The 22531-nt window shown below is 41.1% G+C and overlaps 1 protein-coding gene across 1 annotated transcript in view; it reads left to right on the top strand.

The window, feature by feature from the left end:
• The window catches only part of dennd2c (DENN domain containing 2C), a 67178-nt gene that overhangs the window by 29563 nt on the left and 15084 nt on the right, over positions 1-22531 (top strand). Inside the window, exons 2-13 of the mRNA XM_016992998.2 lie at positions 73-968; positions 2037-2185; positions 2843-2949; positions 5105-5275; positions 9895-9991; positions 10641-10685; positions 12970-13157; positions 17085-17194; positions 17872-17941; positions 18246-18323; positions 20729-20869; positions 21792-21940. Of these exons, the coding sequence (XP_016848487.2) occupies positions 214-968; positions 2037-2185; positions 2843-2949; positions 5105-5275; positions 9895-9991; positions 10641-10685; positions 12970-13157; positions 17085-17194; positions 17872-17941; positions 18246-18323; positions 20729-20869; positions 21792-21940 (2060 nt within the window). The 5' untranslated portion in view covers positions 73-213. The remainder of the gene's footprint in view (positions 1-72; positions 969-2036; positions 2186-2842; positions 2950-5104; positions 5276-9894; positions 9992-10640; positions 10686-12969; positions 13158-17084; positions 17195-17871; positions 17942-18245; positions 18324-20728; positions 20870-21791; positions 21941-22531) is intronic.

The following is a 22531-nucleotide window of genomic DNA, read 5'->3' as shown; positions in this document are numbered from 1 at the left end:
TTGGTGCTGAACATAACTGTTTTCTTCCTCCCTTCTGATGGATGTTCTTTCTGTCTTTGGCTTTTCCTGCAGAGTGGCATCTGGTTATGCTTCACCTTCCAGTAGAAAGTTTGGATTACTCAGATCAATGAAGCCTTGATTCTTGGGATTACAAATCTCTGATAGCCAGTTGGGAGGCAGCATGCTGGAGTAAATGTAGCTGAACTGCCTGCCATGCACCCCATGGGGAGTATAGACACCACTTTTTCACGTTCTGCTGTGCAAACTCTCTCTCGCAGCCACTGTCGGAACATAAAGCAAAAGATCTCTCAGTGGGAGGGGCGGACAACAGGGGACTGCCAGGAGGAGAGGCAGAAACCCAAGGACTTTGGGGTCAAGTATGGCCAGGACAGCAGAAGGAAGCCAATAGGACGAGCAAATGTTCAGAGTCTCGGCTTAGATTTCCGGGAAAATTCTTTGCTCTGCTCTGTGACAGAGGAAGACGATGAGAGACTCCAAGAGGCTTCAGAGAACCCCAGGGTTGGGCAGCTCCTCAATGGCATTTTGTGTGAAGAAGAGGCCAGTCCGAACTGGCAAGGGGAAACGTTGCCACCAGGAAACTTCTATACCTCACGGGACCTTTGGAAACACTTAGAAACTTTTCCATCTGTAGCTTTGGATTTGAAAGGGAGTTGGGAAAGCTGTGGCTCAACAGAGAAGGTCCTGACGGTACCTCCAACAAAGAGCTCGGAGAACATCTACTGTGATGTTGAGGGCCACGAGGAGCACCCTCCAGGCATCAATCCGGTACCCAAACCACGAAGGACTTTCCGTTATCATTCTGAGAAGGACCATCTGAACTGCTCTAATGTAGGCCACATTGAGAGGAAACCCCCTGAACCTCATTGTAATGGCAGTTGCTCTCGAGCAACTTCCCATGACCCAGAGCAGAAAGTGGCCAGCCGAGGAATCCGAGGCAGATCCAAGAGGTGAGTTATCCGTTTATTTTCATTTACGTTTATTTATTAAATTGATGATATAGACCTTTTTCACCAATACTGATCAAGCACTAATTTTATCTCTTCTATAAATATCCAAATGGCAGAAACAGTGCAAGAACATAGCCTTTTTTTCAAATGTCATTGGTTTTGTTGTTTCATTAAGAGCAGTCAAAATGCAGTTATGACAAAAAAAAACCTCACCAATATTAAAAGATGTTCCCCTCTTGAGACATATATTTCCCATATTGGCAAGGGGTAGGTTATGCAGCAAGTGAATATTTTGGGCCAACTTCCAGGTGCAGAGCCAATATTTACCAAAGACTGTTATCGTCTTTGACTTTCTTGTATGGAGATTTATAAATTTTTAGTTGGAAACCACATTTAATCTTACATAAACATATAACTGGGTAGCATGAATGTTTTTATTGTATTTGCAATGAAAGGGAAAGCAAAAAAAAAGTTTAAGCCACAGACGTTGTTTTCCAGCTGTTCCTAATACAAAACACATGATGTGAGTAGCTAGAGCTAATTCTGAGCAGAGGTACTTACCATAAGTGTGTCTACTTCTCCATTGGATTATGGCTTTTGGAAATTGAGATTTTCATATCTTTCCTCCACATGTATCTATTCATGGTGTAGAACAGTCTTTTTTAATCTGGTTCTTTCCAGATGTGTTGGACAGTAACTTCTATCATACTCAGACAGCCTGGTCATATGGAGAACTCCAGGATTGAAAATGATGATATAGAACCAATAACTGCTGTTTATTCATTCCTTTAGTGAACGTGAATGGCTCTGAGAGATTCTAAATAAAAATAGCCCCTCCTGCTTTGTTTTGTTATTATACACCTGGTCAATGAAAGTTGAACTTTCTGAAATGGTGTATAATAAATATTACCTTTGTTAAAATGTATAAAAAACATTTTTGTGCACAGACATAAATTTAACCTTTCAATTAGTTCTATTTAGTGCAGTAAAGCCTTAACAGAAGATAGGAGATAGATAGGCTGTGCTGCGTTGTTGCACGTGAGGCTTACGAGATTGATTTGTTTGCAGAAAGTCATTTGAGTTTGAGGACATTCAAGGTTACCGAAACCGACTAGCAGCCATGGAGTACCAAAAACTCCATGAGGAATTGAATGGCACCACAAATATCCGCCTCTATTGCACACAGTCAGAGGACAACCTCTATGAGGACATTATTGGTAAGTTTCTAAATTATTTGTCACTTCACTGGCTCTTTGGGTTTCCGGAATTAAGGTATAGATTATTATTGATATGTATCTAGTCATTAAATGCTTTTTTTCTTCTGGAAAGCAGTAGATGGAGGAGAAAGGGCAAAAGTTTGTGTATGCTGCCTCTTTGCTTTCTCTTGCTCCGGTTTGCACATAACAGTAAACCAGGATTCCTGGTTTATCCTGGATTACTGTCAAAAAGCTGTTTGCTCCTGCAAACTTTGTTGTTGGTTCGCAAACATTGTTGTTTTTGGAATAAAAAAATCATGATGCCCTGTTCAGATGTGACACAAAAATCTCAATATCCGGTTTGTTTATCTGCTCATGTAGCAGGAAGAGCTGGATCAGAGCAGAATGAACATAGTGACTTATACTAACATGAAGCCCATTTTAATAAACCAGGATAAGATAAAATTCTGTTTATTGTTATGTGTAAGGATCCCCTCTCCTAATATCCCTTTTCTTTCATTCTTGCTGGCAATAGTTGATGTAAGATGTAGGTTCCGTTCATTTCCTCTTTTTCCCTCCTCTTCCCCCCCCCCCTCCCTCTTTTTTTTGCCAGCAAGTGTGATAGAGTTGGTGCTCTCTCCCTCCACCTCTCACTTTCAAGACACTTCTTTTCCCTAGATCCTGTGAAGGAGAACCTGTATGAGGATATCAAAGTGAAGCCTCTTTGGAGGATCCCTTCTGCTTGGAAGCTGCCTCCACCCCGTAACACCATCAAGCCACCCAAGGTAAAGACACCGTTTAGCAACTTATCTGCATAGCACTCTTGCCTACAGATGAAAGAGGGAAGAAGATCATTAGCTCAGTGAAAAAGCTCATAGTCTGCTTACAAAACTTCCTAAGTTGAATCTGCAGAATTTTCAGATAATGGTTGAAAAAACTCCTTCTGGAAACTCTAGGCTAACCATTAGTATTAACTGCACCAAGTACTACGCAGTTGGTCATAAAAGCTGTTTTATTTTTGTAGCAATTCAAAACTGAAGATTAGGATGAAATCGAGTACTCGATTATACTTTGTTTTTAAAAAAGGTTCAGTCAAATTGTCTGATTCTGCATATGGTAGTTCCCTGCATTCCCATTGGGGTCCATCAGCCTGAAATTCCTTCACAATTAGATGGTCACTTTACTCAGGCTAAGGCCTTTTCCATGGCATTTCTACACATTGTGCCTAACAGTTTTGATTCAAAATTCTCTCCCTGCCCCAAAAATTCCCTTTCTGATTTTCAGGTGATAAATTATTTGATGGAATAAATTGACCATCACAATGCTAGTAGGTACATTAGCTGCCAGCATTGTCCAGTTTCAGTATTTTTCCAGAGATTAAATGCATATCTAGTGAATGAAGCTTGTTTGTTGAAAAGGAGAAAGAGCTTCGGGTGAATGCTTTTTGTACATGGAAGTAGAAGAAGGAGTAGTGAGATTTCTTGTTGTTCAATTTTGATAAAAGCTTTATTTCTTCAGGCCACCCAAGATTGTTTTTCTCCTTGAAGATTCATGGGTTTCTGTGTTGCCCATTCCAAAACTTCTTGTGAATACGGGACTTTTGTAGTGTTTGAATTATATTTGAAATGGGAAATGTTTTTAAAAAATATTTTTATTGAAAAATTTTAAAATATTACCATAAAGCTAAAAAAAATAATAATAACACACCACAGATAAAAAAAGAGGGAAAAACTATGGGAGAGAGAAAAGGGGGGGTACAGAGGAGCGGAAACGGGCAAAAAGGAAAAAAAAAAGAAAAAGTATAAAAGAAAAAATTTGACTTCTGTTCTTCTTCCTTTCATTTAAATCTCTTGAGTCCATTTCCATGACAAAAATGCTCTGTCCCTTTTATTCCTTTTTCTTGAACTTTTCCCTTTCATTTTTTTTATATCTGGTAGTTCGTCTTTAAATGGGAAATGGGAAATGTTCAAGGGTCTACAGGCTGATTTTCCACCTCCATATTTCTGACCTACAGTGTACTGCATCATCGCCTCTATATGGTACATAAGAACCATGTTTTTTTTGTTTAAAGGTAGGCAGTTGGATAGGGTCGAACAGCCATACCTACTCACTTTTTCAGGGCCTAAATACCCTAAAAGCACCAGATTATATTTGACCTGAAACTAAGGAGAGGCAGCTCTGGTTAGCACTTCTTACAGAGATTATTAATTTTAGAGGCAGGAACTAACAAAACTACTTGTTGAGTATTCCTTGCCTAAGAAAAGCCATTGAAACTCATGAGGTTGCCCTAAACTGACAGGCGACCTGAAGGCACATGCATACACCTGCTAATTTTGTTTCAAAAGTGATGAAAAGTTCATTTCTGGTTTTAGGGGGAAAGGTGTATTTAGATACAAAATGATCTGCCATCCACCAATAGCTTTGAAATTGAGAATCATGAAATCCTTAGATATTTTGTTTTCTCGGTGGGTTGGGTTAGCTGGTGGTTACAGCAGGAACCAGGTTATCCAAAGCACCCAGTTATTTAAATATTTGGTGGATTGTCAAATGGTAGTGCAGATGATGAGAATGATGATTAATATGATGCATGGGGCCTACAGGATACACCCCTAAGAGAGAGAATTTTTTTTAATGAGAACCACTTGTACTGACTTGCTTGGCATTTTGTAGAGTTTAGCCTTCATAATAAATAAATATATTGTAAAATAGAGGAAAACAGACAAGGAGATCTCCCTGCTTATGCTGTTTCCCCATGAATTATTTCCATTCTTTTTGTTCCCCCATATTGTTTCTGCTAGAAAAACCAAGCAGTCTACAGTATTGGCAAAAACTCTGTTTTACAAATTGTGGGTACATATTTTCATTCAGTTTCCTAGGGAAGCATTTGCTCATTCTCGCTTTTCTTCACTCTCTCTGTCCATTTCTCCCTCCTCTCTTCAGCTTCCCCCAAAACCACACTTTTTTCATCGCAAAACCTTGGAGCTCAAAACCACCCGGATCTGCCTGCGTGGGAAGCTGGCGAAAGACACAACTCTTCCCGTTACGCTGACCGAATGGAAGTTCTTCAAAGCAGGCGAGGCTGGAAGCAGGAAGAGGAAGAATCTTCCCCGGGTAAAACAACATATTAATATTTTTGTTGCTGGGCAGATGCAATCCTCTCTCCTCTTCCCTATCCTTCTCCGAATGTCACAAGCACCTTTGAGGTAGTTCCTGTTGCTCACTTTCCTACTCCAGTGCGTGGAAAAGTTTCTTTTTAGGATGATTAATTCCCAATAAATTCCCAGGTACCCTGTTTCCCCTAAAATAAGACATCCTCAGAAAATAAGACCTAGTAGAGGTTTTGCTGCATTGCTAAATATAATGCCTCCCCCAAAAGTAAGACCTAGCAAAGTTTTCGTTTGGAAGCATGCCCAACAAACAGAACACCAGAGCATGCAGGATCAGTAAATGCATGTACCATAGAGTGTTGTACATGGAAATATTGGTAGTAACAAGAAATTCTTGATAGGATTCACAGTTTGTCTGGTTATGCTGGTTTGTGATGACAACTACTGTACAGTATATAATAAATGTTCATTTTTTTGTTCAACAATAAATGTGAATTCTTCTTCATGGAAAAATAAGACATCCCCTGAAAATAAGACCTAGCACATCTTTGGGAGGAAAAATTAATATAAGACACACTGTCTTATTTTCGGGGAAACATGGTAGTAGTGTGTGGGAAAAATCTCCCCTCTTCTGAACTACAGCTTATAGAATCGCGATTCTAGGATTTGTAGTCCAAAAACTCACATACTGTCCCAGAAGCTCTGATCCAGCACATCTGCACAGTACCTTTCTGTTTCATAATCCTTTTGATTTCATTTATCACACTTGTAAGATGTATCTACTAGTTAAGCTTAGAAAGCATCTGAACCCTCTCTTCTCTGGTACACTTCCTAATTAACAGTATAGGTTGAGCATTGCTTATCCAGAATTCCAAATCTGAAATTGTGAAAATTCGAAATTGCCCACACAGATGGCTGGAATAGTAGCACCTTTGTCTTCTGATGGTTCAAGGTACACAAACTTCATTTGATTCACAACAAATATTGTCTAAAATTACCTTCAGACTGTGCATATAAGGTTTATGAATGAATATAAATGAATTTGGTGTTTAAACTTGGGTCCCCTCTCCAAGACATCTCATTATGTAAATGCAAAATCCTGAAATCCAAAATACTTCTGGTCCCAAGCATTTCGGATAAGGGATACTCAACCTGTACTAAATATCTAAGTATGTTGTATTTTTTCTTCTTGCTTTTACTGTTTGATGGGTTAGTTTGGTTAGTTCTGTTGGTCCAGCTAGCTTCATATCTGAGTAGGGATTTGACCTTGGCTTTGTTTGGGCTGAATCTGGCACACTGTGGAAGTTCTCGTTTTCTTCTTTGAAAGACATGCTTCTTTTTCACCTATACACTGCACTGATGTATTTTTGAAGGAGTGTGATGTGTGCTGGAACTTGCCCATAAAATGAATTAGAACTTTAATTCCACAGTATTCAAAAAGTGTAAACTAATTCCAAGTTATCTGATCCATGTAAAGGCTTAAAAATGTTTTTGTTTGTTGTCTATTGAGGTCAAGATCATGCTCTTGGAATTTTGGCAAGGAAAATGTTCCTTCAGAGCCGTGAATCAGGAGAACATCTGGAACTGAGTTTGGCAGGGATTAAATTCACCCCTTTGTTGCTCTGGGTGCTGCTGTCCTGTTGTATGTATCAGGCAAACAATATGGGGCAGTGTGCGATTCGTACACAAGTTATTTGCATTTGGTCAGTGGTTTTTGCACCAAGGTTCAAAGTGACCCCAAGTTCATTTTGTTCTGCCTGGGCTTTCTTTGAGGCTGCTTATTCCCGACTTAACGTTTGACCTCCAAACCATTTTGTGGCTTAAAGCTGGTGAATAGCTTGTTAAGAATGAGACTGTTTCATAAAACCTGAATATAATTTTCCTGACATGCTTCCTGCCACTCCTTCCTGCGAGTGAGTGTGTAACAGAGATGCATGCATGGTGGAGTCAGAGAATCATGACATGATTGAATTTTAGGCTGCCTACGCATTGAAGAAATTGGACTCCTGTCTACTTTGTGCTTTTTAGATCATCTTCCAGATGCTAGTAGTCATTCCTAACAAAGCTCAGAAGGACAAATACACCCTAGTTCTATTAACTAAATTCCAGTAAGGAAACACTGTAGAGAAGCAGCCACAGTTGAGACATTGTTGTCTAGCTAGCAATTTGAACAGTAAGAATTCACAACCCTGGCATCTATTTGAGCAATATAGCCTAGTGGGAATGCATTTCTGCTACGATTGAGAAAATAATAGGTTTAGGGAAGTGGAGCCTGAGCCAAGCTTGCTGTGTAAATACACTTTAGTATTTCTTTCAGCATGCAAAGCTTATTAGAAACATTCAGCCAGGAGGAATGATGAAATATCCCACATAAGCAACCTTCTTCAGACAAAGTGACCTTGCCTAAAGACCCCCAGATTGCCTCCAAAAATATGGGAGTGATTTGCTCAGTGAGGAAGTGCATGTTATTTTCTCACCCTGAACTTGTAGGACTTGGCTGCCGTTGCTGGAGGGATGCCCAAATAAGCCAGGAAAGCATCTGGGTCAACCCAGATTGAAAAGCATGTGCTGCTATTTCCACCTTTCTGATTAGACCATAAAAGCTGGAGGCACCTGAAAGCAACAGTCCAAATAGATGACTTTCCCAAGTTCTAATTCTGACACCATATTTGAATGACTGACTACTTGTGGATTCTTGAAACCCCTGCAGGCTTCATAGCTGTGGTGGTTCTCTGCTGTCACTGTGTTTGGAGGAGATGAGCATTTTCATAAACACAGCTGTGTTGCAGATGGTTGCAGTTTCCTAGTGTGTGTTTCCTTGTGACCTAGACACTTGTATCCCCTTCTGCCATGCTTTTTATGTTTTACCTCTACAAACACTAAACTGTTGGGTAAATTGTGCAATGGCTATAGCAGAATTAAGATCAAACCTGGGAAAACTTTGGAGGAGCGGAAAAGAGTCAGAAGAAAGCTCATGGCGGAAACACAGTGCTTCCTGCGTAAGGGCAGTTGTGTCCTAAGGTCAAGTCACACTCCATGTGTGCCGCCCTGGCCCTAGGGCAGCAGACTGGATCTCCGCAGTTCCTTTTTGCCTCTCTGCTCCTGACCTCGCTAAGGTTCCTTCGGTCAAGGAAAGGGCTGGAACTATGAGTAGATTTACCTGGCGTTTTTGTATTTATGTGCTATTTGTGGTGATCTGAACTCCACCCTATTGCCTTTGCTTGGAATGCTGAATACATTCTTAAAGATCAGCAAGAGAAGACTAGCCTGGATGCTGCATTCAAAAGAATAAGGAAGGCAGTTGAGGCAAGAACGTCAGCAGGCTTTGACTTGGCATGTTGAGGCAAAGAGCTCTCTGCTTTTGGTTTGAGATACCTGACACCTCACATAGTATTAGATAGGTTGGGCTCCTACTAACCCTCTCTTTTAGCCCATGGATGCCTCTGTGAGGGAGAGGAGAAACCAGTCACTCAAAGTGATGTGTATCTCCTACCTTGACTGCCTAGGAACTGGGAACCACCTTCCCATCTCTCGCGCTCATTGTAATCTGAAGGATTTGTTTTTTTTTTTCTCATTCCTGTCAAGGAAGTGGTTCTTCCTGGATCCCATCACGCAGGAATTACATTCTCTTTGAAACACAAATGAGAATTGATTTTCCTAAAAACCTTGGAATACAAGCAATCTCTAAGTTACAAACAAGATAGGTTCTTTAGGTTGTTCTTTAGTTGAATTTTAAGTGTAACTCCACCCATATATGAATGTATTGATGTATGTATAGATAGATAAAGAGATAGATACATAGATAGAGAGATAGAGATAGAGACATATAAGCTTTGGATAGCATACAAAAAGATTAACACCCCTGTGGTGTTTATTTTGCTGTCTGTGCCACTGTTCAGAAGATTTCACCTTACTTTCTGTCTCATACCCATTTGTAACTACAGTAGAGTCTCACTTATCCAACATAAACGGGCCGGCAGAACGTTGGATAAGCAAATATGTTGGATAATAAGGAGAGATTTAAAAAATCCTATTAAACATCAAAATAGGTTATGATTTTACAAATTAAGCACCAAAACATCATGTTAGACAACAAATTTGACAGAAAAACTAGTTCATTACACATTAATACTATGTAGTAATTACTGTATTTACGAATTTAGCACCAAAATATCACGATATATTGAAAACATTGACTACAAAAATGCATTGGATAATCCAGAACGTTGGATAAGTGAGACTCTACTGTATAAGTTGTTTGTAAGCTGTATTTCGGTATCAGCATAAATTAGAATATTTTTGGCTTGATCTTAACAATTGTGAGATGGGTAAAAAGGCTAAGTGTATGCCCAAAAAAGTAGACATTGTATGTTCACAGTGTACACATGCAACACTTGTTCTGCACATTGCAGATTACTGTGTATTATGTTGATCTTTGATTCCAAGATATGTTATTCAGATTGCTCTTTAAATCAATCATTTTAGTATTAGTGTGTATTTGACTACCATCCTTGAAAAGTTTCCTACCACAGTTTTGCATAAGAGAAATCTATGGGTGACACTTGGACACTTGTATTGCATGCAACCCCCCTTTTAATTTCCACTCTTATATTTGGATTTCAGCTTGTATTGAAGATACAAGAGATATTTGACTCCAAACGAGGGAAGAAGCGGGTGAAGTTGGTGTCACAAACAGGAAAAGAAGTTTGTCTTACCAAAGGTAAAAAGATTGAGATGTGTATATTTCTCCTCACAGGATACCTAATATTAGGAATAAATTACTGTAATAATAGACAGGCCCCCTAAAATGCTGGGAATTACCTAAAAATACCATAAAACTATGCTTAATATTTACTACTTTTTGATGCCACCCTTTCTTCAAGGAGCTTAGGATGGTGTTGAGGTCACTATACTAAAATTACAGAAGGAAGAAGTAACCACAGTATCATGTTTTGTTTTGTTTTTAAAATATATGAATTACCAGCTACATCTTTCAGTTTTGGCCTTGCTCTCCTTCCCCTATTGGTTAATATACCCTGTAATAGCGGTGCGTTTCTTATGTAATTTGCATCCTGCAAATCAGCATTGCAAATTTGTGAAGCAGTATTAAACAATGTATAATGTGGAGCATCCTCCCTTGGTGCTTTGTCCTGCACAACATAAAAGACGACTCTACAGAACCATGTAATGAGCTTTAGTTGGTTTATTCAACAACTAGTGAATGTGTTGTTAACAGATGCCTTTTTCTGGCTGTGCCCAGTTTTCATTTCCATGGTCCCATGATGGATCATCTGCCTGTCAGTTGCCTTCCAGCGGTTTTTATTCCCACCCATCTAGCAAAATTTGATGGAAACTTTATATCGTTTCAGGTGAAACCAACGGGTATGACAGCGAACCAGAGAATCTGCCGAAAAGTAAGTGAATGAGTGAGTCATTAGGGCAGAGCCAGCTCATGGGCAAAATTATTGCTGCCAGAGCATTTTTGGGCATGCTTGTTGGGAATGACTGTGCTGCATACAGCTTCTGGCCTGTTCGTTTTAGGATGATTTGCGGGACGTGAGCCCTTTAAGTAATAATAATATGTTGACTATTTCATTTACTCACAATGAATGTTGAATGGCTGCTTGAGAGGCTTTGGAGTATATTTCTTCCTGCACCTGGAGGGATATTATAATTTGTTTGCCAGCCCAGCGTACAAAAACCTTGGCATGAGGATTGCATTCCTAGCATCGCAGTGAGGCAAATAAAATTTTGGGCTGACTGGCAAGAGAAAAGGCTGAAGGAATTGGGTTCAGAGCAGGAATGGTTTTTCTGAACTTCCCACCAATTCCCCAATTTAAAGGAGAAAAATCAGCATAGCTTTTGTGAATTTACTCCCCCCCATTGAAAAACCCATGTGGAACTCTCTCAAATGTATGAAAACAATTAAGATATGGTATTACACACAAATATCTGACTTCCTCTGCAGTCCCTCCCAAAATGGTGACAGGAGGTTACATGTAGGGCTTTTTGCTGCTTTGGAGACTGGACTACATGATCTTTGAAGTTCTCTCCAGCTCCAGGACTCTGTGAAAGGATTAGCAAGCTTTTCACAGTGAAACCAATTATGGGGCTGTTTTCTTTTGTCTGGTTGTACATCCCTTCTCAGGGCCTCTCCAGGACTGCCTCTTGAGAACTCTTCTGCTGGAGCTACAGCCCAGTTATTCCTGTACTGTATTTGCTCCTGCAAGATTGTGAAACGCCCTTTGCTGGGAAAGAAGGAGCAACTGGAGTGAAATTATACATAATGGCTGGGCCCTTCATCCAGGGTTTGCATGTAAACACTGGAGGAAGAACAACTCGAGCAACAGGCTCCAAACTGGCTCTGCATCATGACTCATCTGCACTAGTTGGCACCAATGGCCCTGAACGCACCAGCATTTCCTGATCTTTGTGCCTGGAAACTGTCAGGAGCAAAGCTCTGCCTCTGGCCTAGCCAAGCAACACATTACTAGGATCCACCATCAGAAAGTCAGTTATGGTATTTCCCTTGCTTTCTTCTTGCAAACGAAGTTGCAAAGGCAGTAAGCTGAACACACACCTAGAATTCTAGATGTTAGAGAGGAGCCTAGTTTTAAATAAAATCCCAAGCTTCATTTGTTTGCATCCCTCTTAGTTTGTGTCACTGCAATTTCTAAAGTATGATACTTATTTTATGAACAGTATCCTTTATCCCACCTTGTTGCTTTTTAGGACTAGAGCTCTTGTAATCCCCCCATCCAATATGGCCATGTTGACTAGGGGATTTTGAGAGTTGTATTACATAGGGGCCATTTTTGTAAGCTCCGTGCTTTACAAAATGGGAGACTTTGCAATCACTCGGGGATGCTTTAGCTGTGGATTCCTGCATTGGAGGCTGTTAGACTAGGTGACCATTGAGATCCTTTCCAATTCCACAATTCTATAATAGTTTCATAGAATCATAGAATCCTAGAGTTGGAAGAGACCTCATGGGCCATCCAGTCCAACCCCTTGCCAAGAAGCAAGAAAATCACATTCAAAGCACCCCAGACAGATGGCCATCCAGCCTCTGCTTAAAAGTCTCCAAAGAAGGAGCCTCCACCACACTCCAGGGGAGAGAGTTCCACTGCCGAACAGCTTGCACAGTGAGGAAGTTCTTCCTAATGTTCAGGTGGAATCTCAGTTTAAAGCAATTGTTCCGCGTCCTAGTCTCCAGGGCAGCCGAAAACAAGCTTGTTCCCTCCTCCCTATGACCTCTCCCCACATATTTATACATGGCTATCATGTCTCAGCCTTCTTTTTTGCAGGCTAAACATGCCCAGCTCTTTAAGCCGCTCCTCATAGAGCTTGTTCTCCAGATCCTTAATCATTTCAGTTGCCCTCTGGACACTTTCCAGCTTGCCAACATCTCCCTTCAATTGAGGTTTCCTTTCTGATGATGGGAAAAACACTGGTTCTGCCCTGATGCAGAACGTTGCTGCTGTTTGTATGCTTTATCTCAGATTGGGCAACATAGGTACATCTTGTATTAAGTGGTTCCATTTTTGTTTGGTTTTGTTTGGTTAGCTTCCACCAACAACCTCTTGAGCTTTTGGTGTGCATAAAAGTGCAGTGTTACCCTCTTACCAGCTCTGCTTCAATAGAAGCCACGCTTGCTCCTTTGCTGTAGCAAATAAGGAATTGCTTCTCCATTTGTAGGTCGGCATAAACGTCTCCTGCAGGTACAGGCTCAATCAAAGAGGAACCCACACTATCAGACGCTGGAACGGGACTTGATTGAATTGCAAGAGCAGCAGCTTTTTGAGCTCTTTGTGGTGGTGTCCCTACAGAAGAAGCCAACAGAAGCAACCTATACCCCTCTGATTATACAGCAATTTCCTAGCAAGGTGGGTTGCACAATTTGCCTCTATCTTCACTCTGCAAAGGTAAACATGCATGTGCTTGCTATATGGCAGTTTGGCCAAGAGAAAGGTGTCCTTGCTCATATTTTAATGGAAATAATGACTCGTAATGCACATGGTGCATTTTAATGGAAATAATGACTCGTAAAGCCTCCAGTGGCTCAGTGTGTTAAAGCGCTGAGCTGCTGAATCTGCAGACCGAAAGGAGGAGCGGAGTGAGCGCCCGCTGTTAGCTCCAGCTTCTGCCAAACTAGTAGTTCGAAAACATGCAAATGTGAGTAGATCAATAGGTACCACTCCAGTGGGAAGGTAACGGCGCTCCATGCAGTTATGCCGGCCACATGACCTGGAGGTGTCTATGGACAACGCCGGCTCTTTGGCTTATAAATGGAGATGAGCACCAACCCCCAGAGTCAGACACAACTGGACTTCATGTCAGGGGAAACCTTTACCTTTACTTTAATTCTAGTGAGTATTTAGAATTCTTAGCCAGGGAGCAAGAATTGCAACTACAGACCTAGAAATCCATCAGTTGTTGCCATGGTAGTTAAGGTGTAAGCACAGTGCTACAGTTAGGTAGTGAGAAAGACCAGAAGAATTGGTTTCTTGCCTACTACATATACATATGCACACACATACATCCTGAGATTAATAGAAGTACATAGACAACTGGATGATTTTCCGTCACTTGGTCCCTCAGTTACACAGACTTACACAGGCTGTGGCGCAGCTGTTGAGCAGCTGCCTTAAATCACTCTGACCATGAGGTCATGAGTTCGAGGCCAGCCCGTGGCGGGGTGAGCACCCGTCAATTAAAAATAAAAAATAGCCCCTGCTCGTTGCTGACCTAGCAACCCGAAAGATAGTTGCATCTATCAAGTAGGAGATAAGGTACCACTTATAAAGTGGGGAGGCAAGATTAACTAATTTACGACCTGGAATGAGGAAGTGCCATCAGTGTGGACGATGAAGTAGCTGCTCCCCCCTGTGGCCAGAATCGAACATCCCCTCAGAAGAAGGTTAACTTGCCTCTGCGTGTGTCTCTCAGTCTCTGTTTGATGTGTTTATGGGCATTGAATGTTTGCCCTATGTGTGTTATAATGTGATCCGCCCTGAGTCCCCTTCGGGGTGAGAAGGGCAGAATATAAATACTGTAAATAAATAAATAAATAAATAAATAAATAAAATGCCAAAACAAAACCAAAATAAAATCAAAGGTAGCCAGAAATCACCTTAATTTTTCCCCGATATACAGTAAAAAAACATAACCCTCTCCATCCCCATCATGTTTAAAAGATGAATATTCTTCCCTGAATACTTCCAAAAAAGAGAGATTATCCTTCAGTTTGTCTTCTTTTTCAGGAGGGCAATTTAATGAATCTGGAAGAATCCATCATTATAATTGTTAATTAATTTTATTTCTGTCCCCCCTTTCTCCCCATAGGGATTCATGGTGGCTAACAATCATCTATATATATAAAAGGGTAATGGAATCACAGCACCGAACAAAACAATTAAACTAAACACCCCACAACCTCGAAAATTGACAGCACAACCTCTCATCCATGCCTCTACGTTCATACAACAAAAAAAAGAAAAGAAAAATAAAGTCCTAGCCACAGCAACGTGTGGCCGGGCACAGCTAGTATGTTATAATTTAATACATATTTAAAATAAGGCAAATACATTTTTTTTAAAAAACAACAACTAAATAGTTGTGAATGAACTTGGAGCAAAAGCATTCATAACAATAGGGGGCACACTATAATAATAATAATAATAATAATAATAATAATAATAATAATAATAATAATAATAACAACAACAACAACAACAACTTTATTTATATACCGCTCTATCTCCCGGATGGGACTCAGGGTGGTTTACAGTCATAAAAGCAACACAAACATTACATAACAACATAATACACATTATTAAACAAAGTAAAATAATACAATTATAACAATAAATCACACTTACATGACCAGATCAAGGGGACGGGAACCATAAACCCAATATATTAAAAAGTATCATTTTAGGCTAGGGAAATCTTGTGCAATATATTCAGGCTCAGAAATCGGCGGTAGTCCAATATAATTACTCAAAAACCTGCTGACACCACCAGGTCTTCAGTTCCTTATGGAAATTGGATAATGTAGGAGATTGCCTGATCTCTTTTGGCAGTGCATTCCAGAGCCGGGGGGCCACTGCCGAGAAGGCTCGTTCCCTCGTCCCCACCAGCCGCACTTGAGACGGTGGTGGGAGCGCGAGTATAGCCTCCTCGGAAGATCTCAAGGTCCACACTGGCTCATAGGAGGAGATGCAATCACAGAGATAGGTAGGGCCTGAGCCATATAGGGCTTTATAGGTCAAAACCTGCACCTTGAATTGGGCCCGGCAGTTGATCGGCAGCCACACTGAGCTCACCCCTGAAACAAATAGGGGTGACTGCAGACTGTCTGAGGTGCTGGTCTACTGCTGATGTATTACGTATTACTTACAATAATTTCAAAGTCATAAGGGCTGCCCTTGGGCAGCTGTGCTCTGGAAGTGACAGGAACTGCCAAGAGCTGATTTTGTCCCTAGTTGTGTTGTTGTTTCCCTTATTGTGCCTTCAAGTTTCAGATTTGCAGCGACACTAAAGATTTTCTTGACATGATTTGTTCAGAGGGAGTTTGTCTTTGCCTTCCTCTGAGGCTGAGGAAGTGTGACCAGTGGGTTTCCATAGCTAGATAGGAATCCGACCTCTGGTCTCCAGAATCATAGTTCACCACTCTGGCTCAGTCCCACATGTTGGATGAGGACAGAGCAGTTTGCCGGAAAGCCAGGGAAGCACTTTGGTTTGTTTCGAGAAAACATACTCTTGTTTCTAGTACCGCATAGTTGGGGGTGGATATAAGGAAGGAAGTGCAGCTGAGTTAACCATAATCCCAAGAGCTGTACTGACTTCATCCACACTGCTGTGTTGATAACAAAAACAGGGAGGGGAGGGAATGAGTTGGCCTACATTGCTCAGAAGACACAATGAGCAATGGCCCACTGCCTCCCTTGACTGTTGCGCTCTTTGTAGCAGTGCTGACAAAGAGGCTGGCACCGTGCCAGTTTGCTTGTTTTCTCTCAGCCTGGGAGATGTTTGGTAGGATGTTAACAAGAGCTGCACAGAAGGGTCTGTTAGGCTGGCATTGAGCAGGAAGCATTGCCCCCGTAATTATGGTGTAGTGATTATAATGTGAGCCAGTGATTACAACTCTGAAAATAGTTGTTTCCAAACAATCTGCCAGTCTTGCATGGACTCTCCAGTGAACCCAGGATCTGGGGAAGACTTAACAGGTCTCTGTAGTAGTCAGGACACATCGGGATGGTAATTTGTTCTGCACTAAAAGCAGTGTTAGAAATAAACCACAAAACGGAGTTGGAGCTAACCTGCATACTCTTGCAGTGACATTAATATTATCAAATCTGGAAAATATTATGCAGGGTTCGGAAAAAATAAAACAATCCAAGCAAGTTGTAGAGAAAAAACTGGATGGAAATTGATATGGAGGTGAGGTTTGCCATGGCTATGTTTGGCCTTCCAAGTTTGTGCTCCATCTACCCTGGCTAATTGTGCATAAAAAGAAGTGTTTCCCTGTCTGTTTATTATAGGGCCTAAATACCTTCCAGTTGCCAGACTTTGTCTCATATTGGAGCTAAGCAGGTTCAACTCTGATTAGTACTTGGATGCGAGACTACTAAGGAATAGTAGGTGCTGTTGGCTGTATTTCAGATAAAGGAACTGGCAGAACCATTTATGAATATTCCTTAAGAAATCCCTATGAAATTCATGGGGTTACCATAAGTCAGTGGGTGATTTGAAAGCATGTACGTACATACAAATTTGTTCAACAACATGACTTATTTTCCCTTCTGCAGCCTGACCATCCCTTTCGGCAGCCTAAGGATACTGAAGAGAGGTTGAAGGTCATCCCTAAATTCTGTTTCCCTGACCCCAAAGATTGGTTCCCAACATCAGAGTTAAAAAGGTGAGACACTTTAAAACAGAGAATATTATTTTCTGAGAATCTGAGTTGCGATCTGGAGATCTGGGCAAGCAGTACATCACAAACTTTGATGGTAGGAGTAGAAGAGATTATCACGTAAATATGGAGAAATTTATCCACCTTCAGCAATAATTTCATGTCCCCCATTTCATATAATTGTATTACTTCCAAATTTAGGATGTGTGGCAGAATATGAATTAGGTTTGAATTAAGAAAACAACATTTTAGAAACTTAAATGTATATACATATACATCAACCTGATTGTGAACTAGTTGCTTTCTTGTTATTTTATGCCCTCTCTGTTCTTTGTTTACTGCTTTGTCACAGTGTCCTAGATATTTTCCTGCTCAAAATTCCACCTCATGCTTACTCTCCCCCCATAGTCTCTCCTCAAAGGGTGTGGTGAGAAGGTCATTTATTGGCGGGCAGTTGGGATCTATCTGTGGCAGGGTTGCTGGGAGGCAGTGCGGCTGCAAAATATCTGCTCTAAACATTTAGAAGCCCCTGGACAATTCTTGTATGTGGAAATTGGAGGAAAACAGTGTTGTTTTATGTCCACAGCTAAGTCAGAAACTGTGAAGACAGGGCCCTCTGCAGGCTAGGTTTACTCCTGCCTTGATTGCTTAATCAATCTGGAAAATATATATTTCTTTTCCAGCGAAACCTTTTCCTTTGTACTGACTGGTGAAGATGGCAGCCGCTGGTTCGGATATTGCAAGAAGCTCTTGGTACGTAACTCCATATCTTTGGGGCCAATTTGGAAACTGTGCCATTTCAGGGGAAGAGTGACTGCTTCTCAGAAGTCTCATGAACTGGATAGCTTTGAATGGCATAACAGTGATTGGCTATCAAAGTACACAAGCCAAATGTTGCTTCAAGCAATTCTTCTGACTGGCATATCAAAAACGAAGGAAAAAAGAGACCTAATATTTGATGGGGAAGGTGGGTGGGTGGGTGGAGAAATAAGGGTGATCACATCATCCTTCATATTCTGTTGTTTTAGATGTAACTTTTGTTGTTGTTTCTTTTTAGCCAGAAGGAAAGGGAAAGCGATTGCCTGAAGTATACTGCATGGTTAGCCGCTTAGGCTGCTTCAACCTTTTCTCCAAGGTGACTGAACAACTTTTGCATTCATAGAAAATACAGCTCTTTAAATAGTAAAATTACCTTTCTTCTGGTATGACATATTTTATTGTTCCTTATTACTATGATGGTTGTTTATCGACCTCGCCAGTGCCACTTTTCCATCAATGTTTTTTTTTTTTACTGATATCACCATCATGACGTGAGATATGAGGACCCCAATTGTCCTGCCAACAGCACTTGTGAGAATCTTCTAGATCAGTGGTTCCCAACCTTTGGGCCACCAGGTGTTTTGGACTTCATCTCCCACAGTTCCTAACAGCTGGTAAACTGGCTGGGATTTCTGGGAGTTAAAGTCCAAAACACCTGGAGGCACAAAGGTTGTGAACCACTGTTCTAGATGTTTCTGTGGTTCTGGTATGACTCTTTCTTCCTATAATCTCACCACTGGGCACCACCTCCCTTGAACCGCTGCTGCCCCCACAAATATGTTTGTCTGAACTGCACTATTGCAGTATCTCCAGAGGCAGAGGTGTACAGTACAAAAGTAATATATTATATAGAAATTCCACATACAGTTGATGATTAATAAATCCAAATCTTGACTAGCTCTTACTCATATTTCCCTCATATTCCTAAATTCCACAAATTCCTTCTCTCATTCTAACTGTCATATTTCAACCTTTAAAAAATTCCTACTAAACATTCAATTTTCCTTCACTTCTAGCAATCAATGTACTCACCTCTTCCCAACATATAATAAATCCCACTTACATAACTATATTTTCTCTTAATTTCTCTTTAAAAACATTACAAACTTCTGCCCCCAAAATCTACAACACCATGATGGCTATTTAAAGCATGAGTGGGGGAACCTTTATTCCTCAAAGAACTGCGACCCCCCCCCCCCCCCTTGGAATCATCTACTTGGCACAGCAGTGGCTGTGGCCAGAGCCCAAAATTGGTAGAGCCATCCCCACGTTTTCTGTCATTCCGTCTTCACTCCTCCCTACCCTACTGGGAAGAACAAATCACTCTTGCCAAACATTCTACTGCTCGAGGAAGGCTTTTGAAATCAGAGCAGTGGCTACATGCAATTCTAGGATTTGAGGAGATGTAGAACTTAATCTAGAGGGCTTAAATCTAAATCTAAAGGACAGTAAGCCTGTATTTTGTTGTGGTTATAGTGTTGGACTGGAGAGACCTTGCTTCAAATCCCTACTTGGCCATGAAGCTTACTGAGTGACCTTGGGCCAATCACTGGCTTTCAGCCTCATCTACCTCACTAGTGTGTTATAAAGGATAAAGATGGACTATACACATAAAGCACATATATGATGCCTTGAGACAGGGTGGGGTATAAACATAATAAATAAACAACTATCAAATCACTTCCAGTAATGTGGAAGCAAAACCATACTTTTGTATCAATAAAAGTTCATCAGAAGTCATTTCCACTTTCTACGTCTCAAGAACCATGATTGGAAAGAAATAGACAGAGAGAGTGATTTCCTTGATTTAGTGAAGTGTATTTAAAACATGTTTTCAATTCATGCCCTACTAAAAGAGGGGGGGGGCACTTCAGGAAGAATAAAGAACAAAGTCTTGTGTTTGGCAGATAAGGATTGCAAATCCTGTTTGTATCCTATTTGGAAGAGATTTCATCATACCACAGCTGTCTGCTCCCTGGGAGCCTAGTTATCTTTGTTACTCTAGGAAATGCCTGTTCTGCTTCATACCTCCAGTCATACATAGACTCTGAGCCATGGGTGGATTGATCTCCTTCATTCTTCTTGATTGCTTCCATATGTCCAGAAAGATCCAGGTTGAAGGCTGTTGCAGATGCTGTACAGATTGTGCAGGGCTTTCCATTGGTTCCTAAATAGGGTCTATGTGGGATTGTTTTTTCTCATTCTGTTTCTGTTCTGAAAAGGAGACTTTGTTTTGTGTGATATGGAGAATATAGTATGATGATGACTGGTGGTTTTTGTGTTAAGTATGGTGGTGAATCCTGTTTGGACTTCAGTCCATTCTTTAAAACAGTTGTTGAGTGTGAAGAACCCTATATACAAAATCAGTTCAGCACTTGGATATCTTATTTAAAGTTCAGGCAAAAACCATAAGTAGACCCACTGCCCCACTGAAAGTCGCCAAGCACCACCATTGTAGTCATAGGCAGCATTTTCTTTTCTTCAGTTGCTCTCTAGAATCAGCTCAACTGGTCTTTAAATCCCACAAATTCAATGGGCAAATTTCAAACAGGTAGTACTTCTTTTTGTAAAACCTGTTAGTTTTATTACCAAACTGCTTTCTGCATATCTCATGTTCAAAGTGTGTAGAAGTGCCACCATGGCCAACGTCAACCCTTTAAGCTGTTTCTCATTTGTGCTATGGCTGAAACAATACAGTGACAATAAGCCCTTTGTACACAGATATTAGATGAGGTAGAGAAGAGGCGTGAGATGTCCCCAGCCCTTGTGCACCCTTTCATGCGCAGCGTCATGGAGGCACCCTTCCCTGCTCCCGGGCGCACCATCACTGTAAAGAGCTTCCTGCCAGGAGCTGGAAATGAGGTAAATGAAGCAAAAACAATGTGTGCTTCCAGGCAGGCTTTGATCGTGTGAACTCCTTGCTGTGTTCTCAGAGTCTTACAAGTGTCCATATGATGTCTTACACTTGCAATCCTCCCCATCTTTTAGCAGTATTACCCAAAGTGAGAAAATCTTGGGCTTTGTGAGAAGGCAGGACGTTGTTACTTATGTATATTAATGTAATTGTTACAAAGAGAGGGACAAGCTGTTGTAAGATTCTTTTACTTCAAGTATTAAAGTAAGTGGGTGGCTGAGGGTAATACTTTGAGTTTTGGTATTGCAGGAAGAGTGCCATTTGTTACTGTTTCAGGCAGTAAAATGTCTTGGGTTTGGTTTTCCTGTAGTGTAAGCAATAATGGGGAGCCCCTGATGGCGCAGCGTGTTAAAGCGCTGAGCTACTGAACTTGTGGACCAAAAGGTCGCAGGTTCAAATCCGGGGAGCGGAGTGAGCGCCCAGCTTCTGCCAACCTAGCAGCTTAGCCCCAGCTTCTGCCAACCTAGCAGTTTGAAAACATGCAAATGTGAGTAGATCAATAGGTACTGCTCCAGAGGGAAGGGAAGGTGCTCCATGCAATCATGCCGGCCACATGACCTTGGAGATGTCTACGGACAATGCCGTCTCTTCGGCTTAGAAATGGAGATGAGCACCAATCCCCGGAGTCGGACACGACTGGACTTCATATCAGCGGAAAACCTTTACCTTTTACCTAAGCAATAATGGAATCAATTCACATACAATGTACTGAATTGACATCCTTTATCTCTCCTCTTTGGGACAAGCTCTGGACTGTGTCCCGGCCTCTCAACTGAGCTGCCATCGAACACTTAGGGTTCCTTTGTAAAGCAACCAGAACAAAATAACTCAGCAATTCCTTGTGACTCCTTTACTTCTCTTTGTTTTCAGGTGATCGAGCTTTGCCGCCCATTAGACTCCCGGTTGGAGCATGTTGATTTTGAATATTTGTTTAAGTGTCTCAGTGTCTCTCACTTGATCCAAGTCTGTGCTTCTCTCCTGCTGGAAAGGAGAGTCATCTTTGTTGCTGACAGTTTAAGGTGAGAAATAAGTTAAGGTTCTCAGGGTTGTTGTATGTCTTTCGGGCTGTGTGGCCATGTTCCAGAAGCATTCTCTCCTGACGTTTCGCCCACATCTATGGCAGGCATCCTCAGAGGTTGTGAGGTATGGAGAAAACTAAGCAAAGAGGTTAATATATATCTGTGGAAAGTCTAGGGTGAGAGAGGTCAGTGTGAATGTTGTGTAGTTAATCACTTTAATTAGCATTGAAAAGCTTATCTGCTGTCTTCTTCCTGCCTCTGGGGCATCCTTTGTTTAGAGTCATTAACTGCCCTTGGTTGATTCATGTCTGGAAATCCTCTGTTTTCAGAGTATTGCTTTTTATTTACTGTTCTGATTTTTGAGTTTTTTAATACTGGTAGCCAGATTTTGTTCATTTTCATGGTTTCTTCCTTTCTGTTGAAGTTGTCCACATGCTTGTGGATTTCAATGGCTTCTCTGTGTAGTCTGACATGATAGTTGTTAGAATGGTCCAGCATTTTTGTGTTCTCAAATAGTATTCTGTGTCCAGGCTGGTTCATCAAATGCTCTGCTATGGCTGATTTCTCTGGTTGAATAAGTCTGCAGTGCCT

This window comes from Anolis carolinensis, chromosome 4, assembly GCF_035594765.1.
Source record: "Anolis carolinensis isolate JA03-04 chromosome 4, rAnoCar3.1.pri, whole genome shotgun sequence".
Classification (NCBI taxonomy): domain Eukaryota; kingdom Metazoa; phylum Chordata; class Lepidosauria; order Squamata; family Dactyloidae; genus Anolis; species Anolis carolinensis.
This window is presented reverse-complemented; position numbering and strand designations above follow the sequence as displayed.